This window comes from Pipistrellus hanaki (assembly GCF_964339955.1).
Source record: "Pipistrellus hanaki genome assembly, chromosome: 15".
NCBI classification, from domain to species: Eukaryota; Metazoa; Chordata; class Mammalia; order Chiroptera; family Vespertilionidae; genus Pipistrellus; species Pipistrellus hanaki.
Genome location: NC_140517.1, coordinates 49927348 through 49941003, shown reverse-complemented (window position 1 = coordinate 49941003; position 13656 = coordinate 49927348). Strand labels below are relative to the sequence as shown.

The window sequence follows — 13656 nt, the reverse complement described above, 5'->3', positions numbered from 1 at the left end:
TCTCAGCACCTGGGACAGCGCCCAGCACTCAGGCACGCATTAAGGACATCCACACCGGTATGTAAACAGGCCCTGCCTATGGAGGGCAGAGGGCGGATGGAAACATCCTGGGTGTGTCTGGGAACCGGGTGGGCGGCGCCCAGCGGGTGGAACCAGCGTGCATTGCTGCTGTATGATGACACCGGCAGCCAGGGGTGCCCAGGCCCTCAGGGGGGGTCAGGTCCTGGTTGCATGGCAGCCCCCAAAGTCTAGGACAGGAGCCAGCCAACCACAGACCACGCCCTCTGCCGTTTTATTTATTTATTTATTTAGGTTTCAGTTTAGTATATGTTATTGATTTTTTTTTTTACAGAGAGGAAGGGAGAGGGATAGAGAATCAGAAACATCGATGAGAGAGAATCATCGATCAGCTGCCTCCTGCACACCCCCTACTGGGGATCGAGCTCACAAACTGGGCATGTGCCCTTGGCCAGAATCAAACCTGGGATGGTCTAGTCTGCAGGCTGATGCTTATCCACTGAGCCAAACCAGCCAGAGCATATATATATATATATATATATATATGTGTGTGTGTGTATGTGTGTGTGTGTGTGTATTACTCTAGGGCCTAGTTTTTTTTTAAATTTTATGCTATATTTATTTCAATAACCTTCTTCTTCGTCTTCTTCTTTTAAAAAAACATTTATTTTATTTTATTGATATTTTACAGAGAGGAAGGGAGAGGGACAGAGAGTCAGAAACATTGATCAGCTGCCTCCTGCACACCTCCCACTGGGGATGTGCCCGCAACCAAGGTACATGCCCTTGACTGGAATCGAACCCGGGACCTTTCAGTCTGCAGGCCGACGCTCCATTCACTGAGCCACACCGGTCAGGGCCAAGGACCCATTATTTACATACATTCTTACACGGGGAAGGCTGGATCCAAACTATGCCCGAATGGTTTTGCCAGGTATCGGAATGGCTGTTGGGAAGTCTGCAGTAACTGACACTCCCATCGGCTGGTATGCGTACCTGTTTTGCCACATCCTTGCCGACACTGGGTATCATCAATGTTTTGGTCCCTGCCAATCTGATAGGCGGGAAATATGTTGTTATGATCCCAAGAAGCTTTTCTCTGACTCCCAGTAAGGCTGAGCAGCGTCATTACATTTCTTAACGCACTTATATTATTTTTATTATTATTATTTTAAAAATATTTTTTATTGATTTTTTTTTTTTTTTACAGAGAGGAAGGGAGAGGGATAGAGAGCTAGAAACATCGATGAGAGAGAAACATCAACCAGCTACCTCCTGCACACCCTCCACCGGGAATGTGCCCACAACCAATGTACATTCCCTTGACCAGAATCGAACCCAGGACCCTTCAGTCCTCAGGCCAATGCTTTATCCACTGAGCCAAACTGGTTTCAGCCGTAGTTTTATTTTTTGCAAATTGCCCATCATGTCCTTTGCCTATGCTCCCATCTCCCTGTTGGAGACAAGCCTTTTTTCTTCTTATTGATTCATAAGAGCTCTTTACATATTAAGGATACCAGCTCTTTGTCATTTTAGTGGGTAAGAGGATCCCGAAGTTGAGAGAGGGAAAGCTGCTGGGTAAGGTACAGATCTAAGAAGAGGTGGATCAGCCCTAACTGGTTTGGTTTAGGGGATAGAGCTTTGGCCTGCTGACTGAAGGGTCCCGGGTTCAATTCCAGTCAAGGGCATGTACCTTGGTTGCAGGCACATCCCCAGTAGGAGGTGTGCGGGAGGCGGCTGATTGATGTTTCTCTTTCATCGATGTTTCTGACTCTCTGTTCCTCTCTCTTTCTCTCGATGGAAATCAGTAAAATATATATATATTTTTTTGGGGGGAAAAAAAGCAGAGGTGGATCAGAAATGCGAAACAAGATCTGTCTAGATCCATGTCTGGGGATCTTCACCACAGGCTCCGTGGCACCTTTTCCAGCCCCTGGCATTGCCCCTCCATGGCCCAGGAGCTCTGAGTTCCCACAATCTCAGAAAGGGCAGAGGCCTCTCACCAGACTCAGTCAGCCTTACTGCATCCTCAACAGCAAACCAGTTCTTCGGTTCTTCGGTTCGTGGCATCAATGAAACACTTGGCACATACTGGGTACTCAAGAAATAGTATCTGGTATTATTTTTATTCACTTATTTAAATTCTAACCAGAGCATATGTTTTTATTGATTTTTAGAGAGAGGAATGAGAGAGAGAGAGAGAGAGAGAGAGAGAGAGAGAGAGAGAGAGAAGAAGAAGAAGAAGAAGAAGAAGAAGAAGAAGAGCCAAAACCAGTTTGACTCAGTGGATGGAGTGTCGGCCTGTGGACTGAAGGGTCCCGGGTTTGATTTCGGTCAAGGGCATGTACCTTGGTTGTGCGCTCATCTTGTGCAAGAGGCAGCTGATGGGATGTTTCTCTCTCATTGATGCTTCTAACTCTCTATCCCTCTCCCTTCCTCACTGTAAGAAATCAATAAAAGATATTTTTTTTAAAAAAAGAAGGGAGAGAGAGAGGGAGGGAGGGAGAGAGAGAGAGAAACATCAATGTGAGAAACATAGATTGGTTGTCTCCCAAATATGCCCTAACTGGGAATCAAACCTTTTCGTGCACAGGATGATGCTCCACCTAATTGAGCCACCCAGCCAGGGCAGTATCTGATGTTATTATTATTATTATTTTTAATTTTAAAATTTTCTCTTCAGCCACATGTCTTGCCAGCTGCCTCCTCCTTCGAGCCAACCTCCTATGATGTGAAATATCGGGCACTCCCCAAGAAAGCTGCCTTCTGACTGCTAGCTTTTGCATGGGCCATTCCACCTCTCTACTTGGTCCCTTTGAAGAACTCCTACTCATACTGCAAAACCCTACTTTTCTCTGGGAAGGTTCCCCTTTCTCTGGGAAGCGTTCCCTCACGCTTAGACTGAATTTCCAATAACAGAGCCTGGGCCCAGAGCTTACCAGCCCACTCCGGAAAGAAGACACACCTCTCAAAGAAGGAAAGTTATTACCTCTATAAAAGCTGCAGAACCAAAGCGAACACATTTCACTCCACGTTTAGAAAACAAAGACATTACGTCCACCGTCCGCTTCATTGTCCGAGCCAAAACTCAGAAAACTCTTGGGACAGCTGGAAACAATTTGTCAGTCCGACATTCTTCACTTCAAAGCGTTCTCAAGTATGTCTGCTGATTGCTGACAAAGCCGATCCAATCACAAACTAAACCAAGCACTTGCTGCCAAGTTATTTCCAAAACAAAAGCCCTAAACGTCTCCAGGGGTTGTTTTTCTTTTTAGCCAGCTTTATCGCAGTGTGATTTGCACGTAATGGCATTCACTATTTAAAAAAAAATATTTTTTATTGATTTTTTACAGAGAGGAAGGGAGAAGGAGTTAGAAACATCGATGAGAGAGAAACATCAATCAGCTGTCTCCTGCACACCTCCTACTGGGGATGTGCCCGCAACCAAGGTACATGCCCTTGACGGGGATTGAACCAGGGACCCTTCAGTCCGCAGGCCTACGCTCTATCCACTGAGCCAAACCGGTTAGGGCAGCATTCACTATTTGTAAGTGAACACTGAGACTTGTCAAATGTATGCAGTCAGGTGTATAACCATCCGTAGGATGAAGATAGAGACTATCTCCAATTCCCCTCAAATTCTCTCCCAGTCATCTGCCCTGCTCCCTCAGACCCTCCCAGGAGTCCAGGCTCCCAGCCCTTCCTCCCTCAGACACAGGAGTCCAGACCCCCAGCCCTCCTCCCTCAGACCCAGGAGCCCAGGCCCCCAGCCCTCCTCCCTCAGACCCAGGAGCCCAGGCCCCCAGATCCTCCTCCCTCAGACCCAGGAGCCCAGGCCCCCAGTCCTCCTCCCTCAGACCCAGGAGCCCAGGCCCCCAGCCCTCCTCCCTCAGACCCAGGAGCCCAGGCCCCCAGATCCTCCTCCCTCAGACCCAGGAGCCCAGGCCCCCAGATCCTCCTCCCTCAGACCCAGGAGCCCAGGCCCCCAGCCCTCCTCCCTCAGACCCAGGAGTTTGAAAACCCGAGGCTAGTATACTGGTCTTGGTTTCTGAGCATCGGAATCCTAAAATTCAGCCATCGCGTCTGTGAGGAAGATCTAAACACATTTTTAGACGACGCAACAGGCTGATGTATTAGAAAGACACCCAGAAGGACAGTCCTGAAGCGGCAGCCGCAGGATTGGAATGCTGGATTCACCCCAGAACTGAGCTGCGCTTTGCAGCAGGACGAGAATGACGCCATCCCAACACAGCGCAGGCCCCGCCCCTAGCAACAACACAACCCTTGGCCACGCCCACAACCCCAGAAACTACATTTCCCAGAAGCCAGAGCGCTCACGGCCCACCCATTGGTCCCGCCCTGGAAGCCCCGCCCCCGTCACCACGCCCACAGTCTAGTAAACTACATTTCCCAGCAGCCGTAGCGCTCACACCATAGGTCTTGCCCTGGAAGCCCCGCCCCCTGTCAGCCACGCCACGCCAAAGCCACGCCCCTTTCAGGAAGTCCGCGGTTCCAGCCCCGCCGCCTGCCCTTCCCCATGTGGATCCCGGGTCGCAGGCTCCTTGGAGCGATCGCGCGGCGGCTGTGCCCGGCATGAACCGCTACCTGCTGCCCGTGTCCGTGCTGGGCACGGCGGTGGGCGGCGCCGTGCTGCTCCGGTGAGTGCGCGCCGGCTCCGGTGTCTGCAGCCGGGGGAGGGGAGGGGAGGGGAGGCCGGGCGGGGACCACGGAGTCATCGCCCTCCAGCCAGCCCCCGGCCTGCAGCGCCCCCCGGAGGACGTGGGGGAGGCGCCAAAACCCCGAGAGGCAGGTCGCCACCAAGGTCACGCAGAGGAAACAGGCCGGCCTAGCGGCTTCCGGGCTTCTCACCGGCGAATTCATTCATTCCGCAGTGAATTCAGTCATGGAGCTGTCCCCTATGTCACCGGCTGGCCCGGGGTGCAAGGGAAAGCGTGAGCCCCCTAAACTCTCCAGTCCGCCATGAGGGGAACAGGGAGAATTGTGCAACTCCACGCAGGAAAAGCTCGTGTTGCATGGTGTGTGTGTGTGTGTGTGTGTGTGTGTGTGTGTGTAAGCTCACTTAAAAAACAAAACAAACCCATTGGTTATGCTGATAGGCATGCGTGCAAGTCCTTTGGTTGCTCTCTAACGCCCTCCCCACCCTCCCCTGCCATTTGTCTCAAGTGAGGTCATGTGACGTTTCCCTTTCTCTGAGAATGGCGGCGTGGGAATGGCTGGGGGGCGGGGGAGGGTCAATTGGAGAAAAGGGAGACATGTAAAACTTTAGACAATTAAACAAACAAACACCACAAACACCACCAACAAACCCCAAAGAACAGCTACCAGCTGCTCTATAGCAGCGCTGTTCAGTAGAACTTACTGTGGTGATGGAAGTGTTTTTTTTTTTTTAATTAAAAATACTAGACACCTGGTGCATGAAATTCATGCTCGGGGGTCCCCCTCAGCCCAGCCTGCACCCTCTCCAACCCGGGGCCCTTCGGGGAGCACAGCTCAGAGGGTGGGGTCACTGAGGTGCTCGGTCCAGTGGTGGAGCTGAGGGAGGGGCTCTCTCTTGCCTTCAGGGACTACGTCGCGGGCGGGGCCTGTCCCAGCAAGGCCACCCTTCAGGGCAAGACCGTCATCATCACGGGCGCCAACACGGGCATCGGGCGGGAGACTGCCTTGGAGCTGGCCAGGAGAGGTGAGTCCCATGGCAGGGCGAGGGGGGCCAAGAGGGCGGCGGGGGTGTTAGGGGGCTGGGGGCTGGGGGGCAGCAGGGCGTTGGGGGATGGGGGACAGGGAGGGACAATCCCACAGTCACGGGTGTAACGTGCAGCACAGGAAATGCAGTAAATCCCATAGAATAAAGAGCTAATATGCAAACGGTCACACGCCCTCACACCCTCTGCCCACCCGATAAAAGCTCAGACACTCAACCCTGGGGGGAGGGGAATGGGGACGAGCCAGGCTGTGGCCCGGGAGAGGGACAAGCCGCCTGCCCCATGATCCCGGGCACCTGCGGCTGCAGCCTGGGCAGAGTCGGTCTGGGTCCTGGGTGTCTGCGGCCGGACAGAGGGAGGGATGCCACTGGCTGGAGGAGGGAATCCTGGGTCCCAGGTATGGGATGAGGCAGAGGCAGTTAGGGGCGATCAGGCCAGCAGGGGAGCAGTTAGGGGCGATCAGGCCAGCAGGGGAGCAGTTAGGGGCGATCAGGCCAGCAGGGGAGCAGTTAGGGGCGATCAGGCCGGCAGGGGAGCAGTTAGGGACAATCAGGCCGGCAGGGGAGCAGTTAGGGGCGATCAGGCCGGCAGAGGAGCAGTTAAGGGCGATCAGGCCGGCAGGGGAGCAGTTAGGGATGATCAGGCCGGCAGGGGAGCAGTTAGGGGCGATCAGGCCAGCAGGGGAGCAGTTAGGGGCGATCAGCAATCAGGCAAAGGGGTTAGGGGCAGTCAGGAAGGCAGGTGGGCAAGCAGTTAGGAGCCAGCAGCCCCGGATTGCCAGAGGCAGTCAGACATCCCCTGAGGGGTCCTGGATTGGAGAGGGTGCAGGCCGGGCAGAGGGACCCCCCAGTATGAATTTCAAGCTCTGGGCCTCTAGTGTGTGTGTGTGTGTGTGTGTGTGTGTGTGTGTATATATATATATATATATATATATATATATATATATATAATATATACATATGTTTTTATTGATTTTAGAGAGAAGAAGGGAAGAGAGAGAAAGAAACATCCATGATGAGAAAGAATCATGGATCGGCTGCCTCCTGCATGGCCCACACTGGGGATCAAGTCCGCAACCAGGCGTGTGCCCCTGACTGGGAATCAAACCTGAGGCCTTTCAGTCCGCAGGCCGATGCGCTGTCCACTGAGCCACGCGGCCAGGGGTTTATGTTAGTTTAATTTTCCCGTCCCGGGCTTCCAGGCGGGAACGTCATCCTGGCCTGCCGGGACATGGAGAAGTGCGAGGCGGCGGCCAGGGAGATCCGCGGGGAGACCCTGAACCACCGCGTCAACGCCCGGCACCTGGACTTGGCCTCCCTGAAGTCCGTCCGGGAGTTCGCCAGGAAGATCACTGAGGGTAGGCGGCAGGGCGCGGGCCGGGTGGGGAGGCCTGGGGGCGGGGGGCGGCTCTGAGGACCCAGGAATTAAACCAGGCCTGCCCCTTAAGCTCACAAAGCCAGGAATCTCTACTGTCTGGCCCTGGTCCCTTTAAAAAAAGATATTTCTTTATTGATTTCAAGGAGGAAGGGAGAGGGAGAGAGAGAGAGAAACATCCATGATGAGAGAGAATCACGGATCAGCTGCCTCCTGCCCACCCCTCCCTGGGGATGGAGCCCACAACCCGGGCATGTGCCCTGACTCGGAATCGAACTGTGACCTCCTGGTTCATAGGTCGGTGCTCAGCCACTGAGCCACACCAGCTGGGCTGGACTTTTTTTGTGTGCAAATCCTAGGATCAGGCTCGAGTTTTTTTTTTTTTTTTAAAATAATATATTTTATTGATTTTTTTTTACAGAGAGGAAGGAAGAAGGATAAAGAGTTAGGAACATCGAGAGAGAGAAACATTGACCAGCTGCCTCCTGCACACCCTCTACCGGGGATGTGCCCGCAACCAAGGTCCATGCCCTTGACCGGAATCGAACCTGGGACCCTTCAGTCGGCAGACCGATGCTCTACCCACTGAGCCACACCGGTTCCGGTCAGACTCCCCTTTCCTGGGAGGATGCGAGTCCTTTTGGATGAGTTGGATGAGGATCCGTGACCTCATCTTTACTCGGTTACTTCCGCGAATACCCCGTCTCCACAGGAAGGTCCGGGGGTCGGGGATGTCGGGGGACAGTGTGCGGCCCCGGGGCTGACGCGCTCGCCCCGCCCTGTCTTCCAGAGGAGAAGAAGGTGCACGTGCTCATCAACAACGCGGCCGTGATGCGCTGCCCACACTGGACCACGGAGGACGGCTTCGAGATGCAGCTGGGCGTGAACCACCTGGGTGAGGCCGCGCTGGGCACGCCGGGACGGGGGTGTCCCCTTTCTTTCTTTTTAAATGTATTTTATTGATTTTTTACAGAGAGGAAGAGGGAGGGATAGAGAGTTAGAAACATCAGAGAAACACCGATTAGCTGCCTCCTGCACACCCCCTACTGGGGATGTGCCCGCAACCAAGGTACATGCCCTTTGACCGGAATCGAACCTGGGACCCTTCAGTCCGCAGACCGACGCTCTATCCACTGAGCCACACCAGTCAGGGCCATCATCTTTCTGTCGTCACTCTGCATGTACCTGGGTTTCTGTTAGGAAGGGCCAGGGGGCACTGGGACATATAGGATCAGGGCCCACCCTAATGACCTGTACTTTAACTTAATTATCTCTCCAAACAGGGTCACATTCTGTTGTTCTGGAGGATAGGACTTCAATATATTTCTTTGGGGCATAGGGAGTAGGGAGACACAACTCAACCTTTAACACACACACACACACACACACACACACACACAATCATTTGCACCCTATTGGCTGGGGCTCAGTCACATGACCCATCTGGTTGCAAAGAAGCCTGGGAAATGTAGTCTTTCATTGGCCCGTCTTGGGCCCAGCCAAAAGTTCTATCTATTTACTGAAGAATTGGAGAAAAATTTTTGGGAGGCAAAAGGCAGTCTCCTCCCCAGCCAACCTCAGAGGGCTGGACATTTGGGGCTGGTTAGTTGTTCTTTTGCGGGGACTTTGCTGTGCCTGGTGGGATGTCGAGCAGCATCCCTGGCCTCCACCCACTAGGTGGCAGTGGTGCCCCTACTCTCCACAGTTGTGACAAGCAAAATTATCTCCAGATGTCTCTGGGGGCCATGCTGCTTGTGGGTGAGAACCAGGCGTAACTGGGAGGGTGAGGTCAGGTGTGTGCTCAGCCCACTCCGGGCATATGGTCAGACTTGAAGGACGGTTCTCTCTGTGTCCTCCTTCATCCAGGCCACTTCCTCCTGACAAACTTACTGCTGGACAAGCTGAAGGCCTCGGCCCCCTCGCGGATCATCAACCTCTCGTCCTTGGCCCACGTGGCTGGGCACATCGACTTCGACGACCTGAACTGGGAGAAGAGGAAGTACAACACGAAGGCGGCCTACTGCCAGAGCAAGCTGGCCATCGTCCTCTTCACCCGGGAGCTGAGCCGCAGGCTGCAAGGTGCGTGTGTGCCGGGCCTCTTCCCGTGGCCCTGAGCCTGGAGCGTCCGCTGTGATCCCGGGCTGTTGGGAGGTCAGGCATGGGCTCCAGGACACACGAGGCAGATGCATGACACACTCCACCAGGCTCCCCCCTGGTGTCTGAGCAGACATCACCAGTCAATCACACTCACCAGGCTCCCCCCTGGTGCCTGAGCAGACATCACTAATCAATCACACACCACCAGGCTCCCATCAGTATCTGAACAGACATCACTAATCAATCACACTCCATCAGGCTCCCCCCTGGTGTTTGAGCAGATATCACTAATCAACCACACTCCACCAGGCTTCCCCCTGGTGCCTGCAACAGACATCACTAATCAATCACACACCACCAGGCTCCCCCCTGGTGTCTGAGCAGACATCACTAATCAATCACACTCCACCAGGCTCCCCCCTGGTGTCTGAGCAGACATCACTAATCAACCACACTCCACCAGGCTCCCTGCTGGTGTCTGAGCAGACATCACTAATCAACCACACTCCACCAGGCTTCCCCCTGGTGCCTGCAACAGACATCACTAATCAACCACACAGCACCAAACTCCCCCCTGGTGCCTGAGCAGACATCACTAATCAATCACACAGCACCCAGCTCCCCCCTGGTGCCTGAGCAGACATCACTAATCAATCACACTCCACCAGGCTCCCCCCTGGTGCCTGAGCAGACATCACTAATCAATCACACTCCACCAGGCTCCGCCCTGGTGCCTGCAACAGACATCACTAATCAATCACACACCACCAGGCTCCCCCCTGGTGTCTGAGCAGACATCACTAATCAATCACACTCCACCAGGCTCCCCCCTGGTGTCTGAGCAGACATCACTAATCAATCACACTCCACCAGGCTTCCCCCTGGTGCCTAAAGCAGACATCACTAATCAATCACACTCCACCAGGCTCCCCCCTGGTGCCTGAGCAGACATCACTAATCAATCACACCATCTTCCCTGCTCCTCCAGGACTGGCCTGGAAGCCCCTGGTGCTCCAGGCCAGGGGACCTCTGGCAACATCTGGAGATGCTTCCGGCTGTCACCGCGGGGGTGGGCGTTGCTACCTCCTCTCGTGGACAGAAGCCGGGGGCACCCTGGGCACCTCCAGGGCACGGGTTACAGAGTGGCTGGACCTCGGCGTCCACAGTGCGGACGGTGCAGATCCCGCCCTTCGCCCTCGCTTCTCATGGAGCGGGTGGGGCCAGCAGAGCCGCTCACCGGGGAGCCTGTCAGACCCTCCTCCAGGGGCGGGGCCGGGGGTCTGGGTTCCTGATGCTCCATGTGACAGAGCCATGTGACAGAGCCACCTCACACGATGAGACCTGGTTTCAGAGCAACAAGGCGATGCGGGTTCCAGGGCAGGAAACGGGCCGCCCCGGAGCTCGGGTGGACAGCGTCAGGCTTGCCGGGAAGGAGCGAACCTGACATCCCTCTGCCCCCCTCCCCTTCCTTCCCCTCTTCCCCCAGGCACGGGCGTGACGGTGAACGCGCTGCACCCCGGCGTGGCCCGGACGGAGCTGGGCCGGCACACGGGCATGCACAACTCCGCCTTCTCCAGCTTCACGCTCGGTGAGCCCCCTCCTGGCCCCCTCTGGCCCGGTGCCCTCGCCCAGCCCCTGCCCTCCGGCCTGTGGCCCGGAACCTCCTGCAGGGCATTAAGGCCAGTGGGATATACACTGAGTGACCAGGTGACGATGATCTCTGAATGCATAATCATCCGGCCACTCGGTGTATTGGTATTTCCAATGGGCACCAAACGTATTCCAGACTTCTGCTGGAGATCAACCAGCTATTTGCCCTGAGATTTCTGTCAGCCAGTGCAAAGGGGAACACTGATCAGGTGCAGGATTTGTAGTATCTTTTAAAAAAAATATATATTTTATTGATTTTTTACAGAAAGGAAGGGAGAGGGATAGAGTTAGAAACATTGATGGGAGAGAAGCATGCATCAGCTGCCTCCTGCACACCCCCTAGTGGGGATGTGCCTGCAACCAATGTACATGCCCTTGACCGGAATCGAACCCGGGACCCTTCAGTCCTTGGTTGCAGGCACATCCCCAGTGGGGGGCGTGCAGGAGGCAGCTGATCCATGTTTCTCTCTCATCGATGTTTCTAACTCTGTATTCCTCTCCCTTCCTCTCTGTAAGAAATCAATAAAATATATATTTAAAAAATGAATAGAAAAACAGCCTCGGGGGTGGACTAACAACAACAAAAGGCGATTTCAGAGCAAGATGGGGTATGGTGGGGACTCGGGGCTGATGGACAGGAGGGAGAGCCTCCATTTGCCTGGGAAAACCCAGGAGGGCTTCCTGGGGGAGGCAGCTCCCGGAGGGATGTGGTAGGGAAGGGGAGGGAGCCGCAGGAGCAGAGACCTGGAGAGGGGCTCAGTGGGACTCCCCGCCCACCTCTGGCCTGCCTGGGCCCCGCGTTTGGGGTGGAGTCGGGCCTTTGGGGTCCCCCTCGCTGATGCCTGAGGACTGAGCGCTCTGGGGCTGGTTGCAGGGCCCATCTTCTGGCTGCTGGTGAAGAGCCCCCAGCTGGCGGCGCAGACCAGCACCTACCTGGCCGTGGCCGAGGACCTGGAGGGCGTCTCTGGGAAGTACTTCGACGGACTCCGGGAGAAGGCGCCGGCCCCCGAGGCCGAGGATGACGAGGTGGCCCGGCGGCTCTGGGCGGAGAGCGCCCGTCTGGTGGGCTTGAAGGTGTCGTAGGGGGTCCCCTCCCACATCCCTCCAAAATACCTGGGAGCAGGTGTGAAAACAAACCATCAGGATGGAGCCTCAGGACCAAGGCTGGCTGCCGTGCCCACGCCTCCCGCTAGATGGCAGCATCGGACAAGCCTGCAAATGAAGGACCTTGACTGCCTGCCTGCCGTACCCGCAGCGGCCGCTAGATGGCAGCATGGACCGAGGGATGCTGGCTGCCATGCTCACATCGCCCTCTAGATGGCAGCATCGGCCTTTCCATGCTCCCTCTGGCTTCTGGCCGCTGTGGCCTGGGCTGCAGGTGCGCGCACCTGAGCCAGGGGCTGCCACAGGTGAGCCAGGCCACCGGCCTAAACTGGGAACCTAAACTGGGAACTGCTGGGGAAGGAGCCAGCGCCCCCTGACACCTGGGCCACGGTGGGGGGCAGGGTGTCTGATCCAGTTCACCGTCCCTCGTGGGACCTTGCACGCCACTGGGATCCTCTCTGAACCTCAGTTTCCACAACTGGAAAGGGTGCAGAATGCCCGGACTACCTCACAGGATTTGCGTGCTGAGCGTTTCCTGCCAGGAGAGTTTCCTGAGGGCCTGGCCAGGTGTGGGGGACGGAGGGCTGTACCCCGAGACCAGGCTGACACACACCTGGCCCGTTATCCCCGAGTCTCGCCCCCCCTGGACAGGTGAGCAACCCGCCAGCTGCTGCAGCTGGGGGCCCAGGCGGCCTGGGGTCACGACCTTCCCTTGCCCCGTGGACTCTCAAACTTGCTCTTTAATAAAAAATAATAGAAATCCAGCCGACTCACAGGTTTCACTTCCTCCCTGCATGTGGGGAAGTCCCCATGGGCTCATGTATTTCTTCCCTTTTTTTTTTTTTTTTTAGATCTTGCTCTTTACATTCTAGGTTTCTTTTTATTTATTTATTTTTAACCCTTGGTAAAAATGTATCCAAGAAACAGGATACACATACATTTAAAAAACAATAACCATTAGCCAAAACCGGTTTAGCCTGTGGACTGAAAGTTCCCGGATTCGATTCCGGTCAAGGGCATGTACATCCCCAGTGGGGGGTGTGCAGGAGGTAGCTGATCGATGTTTCTCTCTCATCGATGTTTCTAACTCTCTATCCCTCTCTCTTCCTTTCTGTAAAAAAATCAATAAAATATATTTAAAACAAACAAAGAAAAAACACATAAAAAATAACCATTAGAGCCGGTGTCGCTCAGTGGTTGAGCATCCACCCAGGAGCCAGGAGGTCACCCGGTTCGATTCCCCGTCAGGCCACATGCCGGGGTTGCAGGCTCAATCTCCAGGAGGGGGCGGGGCAGGAGGCAGCTGATCAATGATTCTCCCTCGTCATTGATGTTTCCATCTTTCTCTCCCTCTTCCTCTCTGAAATCAATAATAATAATAAAATGGCTCCTGCCCTGGCTGGTTTGGCTCAGCTTGTGGACTGAAGGGTCCCAAGTTCGATTCCGGTCAAGGGCACATGCCCGGGTTGCGGGCTCGATCCCCAGTGGGGGGTGAGCAGGAGGCAGCTGATCAATGATTCTCTCTCATCGCTGTTTCTAACTCTAACCCTCTCCCTTCCTCTCTGTAAAAAAAATCAATAAAATATATTTAATAAAAATTCAGAGGATGTCTCTGCAGGAGGAGGGTCGGAATGCAGTCTGGTTCTGGGGGCGCCCTCTGTCCTGGGGGGATGGCTACGGGTGCAGAGGAACA

General features: G+C 54.8%; 1 protein-coding gene across 2 annotated transcripts; it reads left to right on the top strand.

Annotated features, from left to right (window-relative positions):
• Positions 1-4509: 4509 nt before the first annotated feature.
• RDH13 (retinol dehydrogenase 13) lies at positions 4510-12727 on the top strand. Of its 2 annotated transcripts, XM_084906566.1 has the most exons (7): positions 4510-4676; positions 5601-5719; positions 6940-7095; positions 7903-8007; positions 8979-9191; positions 10696-10797; positions 11734-12727. In XM_084906566.1, exons 1-7 carry the CDS (start codon positions 4612-4614, stop codon positions 11940-11942), a joined length of 969 nt encoding a protein of 322 aa, XP_084762692.1. In that variant the 5' UTR covers positions 4510-4611; the 3' UTR covers positions 11943-12727. The 2 variants fall into 2 exon arrangements, with proteins under 2 accessions (XP_084762692.1, XP_084762693.1); XM_084906567.1 differs by lacking the exon at positions 10696-10797 and having other exon boundaries at positions 4513-4676.
• The last annotated feature ends 929 nt before the right edge of the window (positions 12728-13656 follow it).